The following is a 2337-nucleotide window of genomic DNA, read 5'->3' as shown; positions in this document are numbered from 1 at the left end:
GGTAATCCCGTCGCCTGTTTCTCTGCCGGGAACACATATTGTACCGGGACTTCCTTTTCCCTTAGTCTCTGTATTCTCTCCGCTCTCCTCGGTTTTCTCCTTCTAATCTCCACGAAGTTTCCTTCGCTGTCCGAGGTCGTTTCCGCTATCGTGTTGTTAGGGGTATCTCTCCTTTTCTTGCGGTTCCTTNTAGGGGTATCTCTCCTTTTCTTGCGGTTCCTTCTTCTTCTTTGTGTTCTAGTATTGTCCGAATCAGCGTGGTTCCAGCTGATGTATCCACCCTGAATGCCATGTCCGGAGTGTATCCGGACTCCTTCCCGCTGCTATTGGTTCAGGGTGGAAGGCCACTCTTTTCCTCCCACCCTCCGCAAGTTTCTGTTTTAGTTCCTCAATCTGTTGCATATGCATTTCCTCTGTCTCCCTTGCTTGTTGCAATCGGCCCAGCAGCATCGCATTTTCCAGCGTCATGTAACTGATGAGCCCGTCCATGTCCAATTTAACCGTATTCAGCGCATTTAGTGTGTCCACTTTTATCTTTTTTGCTCTCGTCTCCGTTTTTAGTATAGATTCAAACTGCCCTAGAACATCTTTGGCTATTCCGTTTTGCCTCATCGTGTTCTCAGCTTCATCCCTGTCTTGCTTCCTCCTTTTGTTCGTCATCCCTATTGACTCCGTGTCTGTGCTTAGGTCTGGGTCATTCTCCTCATCGTTTCCGCGTCCGATCGCAGGGCGGTCTGATCCTCCCTNCGAAGGGCGGTCTGATCCTCCCCTCAATCTCAAATTTTCTTTGAAAAGTTTCTTTGATGAATGCGCCCTCGGTTCTCCTGCCACAAACTCGTCTATAGATCCTTCAAATGTTAAATCTTCCTCTAATCTCAGTCTTCTCGATCCCATCGATACACTGTTCATAGTGTATCCATCATCGTCCGATTCGTCTGCCAGATTCGCAATAAATTCCTCTTCCTCTTTGGACGCAAGTGTTTCTTCCCATTTGTAGAAACTGCCTTTAAGACAGCCTTCTGACACCTCTGTCATCCTAACTTTCTCTTCTGGAATATCTCTACTGTACACAGTCTTTGATGTGCAATTGAGGAAGTGTTCCTCTTCTTCTGACATTCTGGTATGGTCTGGCTTATAGAAGGCCACCTTCCCTTTTTTTTCGGATCCCCTAGAGCCAGGTCTTACCTCTCTAGCCTCGTTACTTTCTCCTCGTTTAGGTTCCGACTCAGTTCTACTCCCATTTTTACTGCTATTCAGGGTCGTTGCTCCCTCTTCCACTTCGTCCTCTTTCTTATTCGATTCCTGTTCTGTTTTGTCCTCTTCTTTGGCACCACTTTTCGTCTTTCTTCCCGACTGTTCTCTCTTACTGTATACACTATTGTATCTATTCCTTGAGAGTTCTGGTTCCACGTCATCTATCTAGTCCATGAGATCCTTGAACTCAAAGTCTTTTTTCTTCAGCTCCTTCTTATAGACCTTTCCCATTTTCAGATCCATAATCTCCTTTGTTATATTGAGCTTTGGGTATACTTTTCCTGTGTCCTCTTTCCACTTTATTTCCCTCTCATTGTACGCAGGCAATTCCGTTGTGTTGTTGGACCTTTCCTGCTTCTTTGCTTCCCTTTTCCTGTTCTCTTCCTTGGCACTTCCCTCTTCCTTAACAGGTGAAAGAAGTAACCCTGGTCTAGTCTGTTCCCTTTTCCAGGAGGGTTCCCAAAATCTCTGGCTTCTTTGCTCCTCCTCCTTTCTCTGGTTTTCTCTTCTCCTCTGATCATCCATTTCCTGGTATTCTCTCCTTCTCCTTTCTTGCTCCATATACTCCCTGTTCGATTCTTCTTTCTTTCTGCTCCAGTCAAACCCGGATGAATTCGAGGAGTACTCATTTCCCCAACCTCTCCTGGACGGCTGGGAATAATCGTTTCTACTTTCTAATCATTGCGCTCTTTCCCTCAGGATGCGTCCATTCTCTTTCCGTAGTCTGCGGTTTACCTCATCTCTATTTCCATTCTCTCGCCTATTTCTGATATAATCGCCTCTGTCTATAACTCTTCCTTGCCTACTTCTACTGTTATCCGTGAAGACACTCGTGAATGAGGAGGTCGAGTCGAACCTCCTCAGTCCTCTTCCGTCTTCCCATATTGAGTTGTGCCTGTTTTCGCGCCCCCAATACGCATCCTCCTCCGTTACTGATGACAGCTTCCTTTCATGTTGTCCACTTTCCGTGGACGATCTCCGGGTTCCACTCCATTCAGTCACGGCTGTCGTAAATGAACTGGTCGACCTTGAGCTTCTTCTACTCATGTTTGTTTTCGTCTGCCCTTTATATCTTGCTTTGAT

General features: G+C 46.2%; 1 protein-coding gene across 1 annotated transcript; it reads right to left on the bottom strand.

Moving 5' to 3' along the window:
- Positions 1-252: 252 nt before the first annotated feature.
- Positions 253-1815, bottom strand: LOC126909784 (trichohyalin-like). Its single transcript, XM_050692211.1, has 2 exons — positions 1531-1815; positions 253-1419 (listed from the first exon to the last, which is right to left on the bottom strand). The coding sequence occupies exons 1-2, from the start codon at positions 1813-1815 to the stop codon at positions 253-255; spliced, it is 1452 nt and encodes a 483-aa protein (XP_050548168.1).
- Between the last annotated feature and the right edge of the window lie 522 nt (positions 1816-2337).

This window comes from Daktulosphaira vitifoliae, unplaced genomic scaffold (genome assembly GCF_025091365.1).
Source record: "Daktulosphaira vitifoliae isolate Bord-2020 unplaced genomic scaffold, ASM2509136v1 Scaffold_1274, whole genome shotgun sequence".
In the NCBI taxonomy this organism is placed as follows: Eukaryota; Metazoa; Arthropoda; class Insecta; order Hemiptera; family Phylloxeridae; genus Daktulosphaira; species Daktulosphaira vitifoliae.
This window is presented reverse-complemented; position numbering and strand designations above follow the sequence as displayed.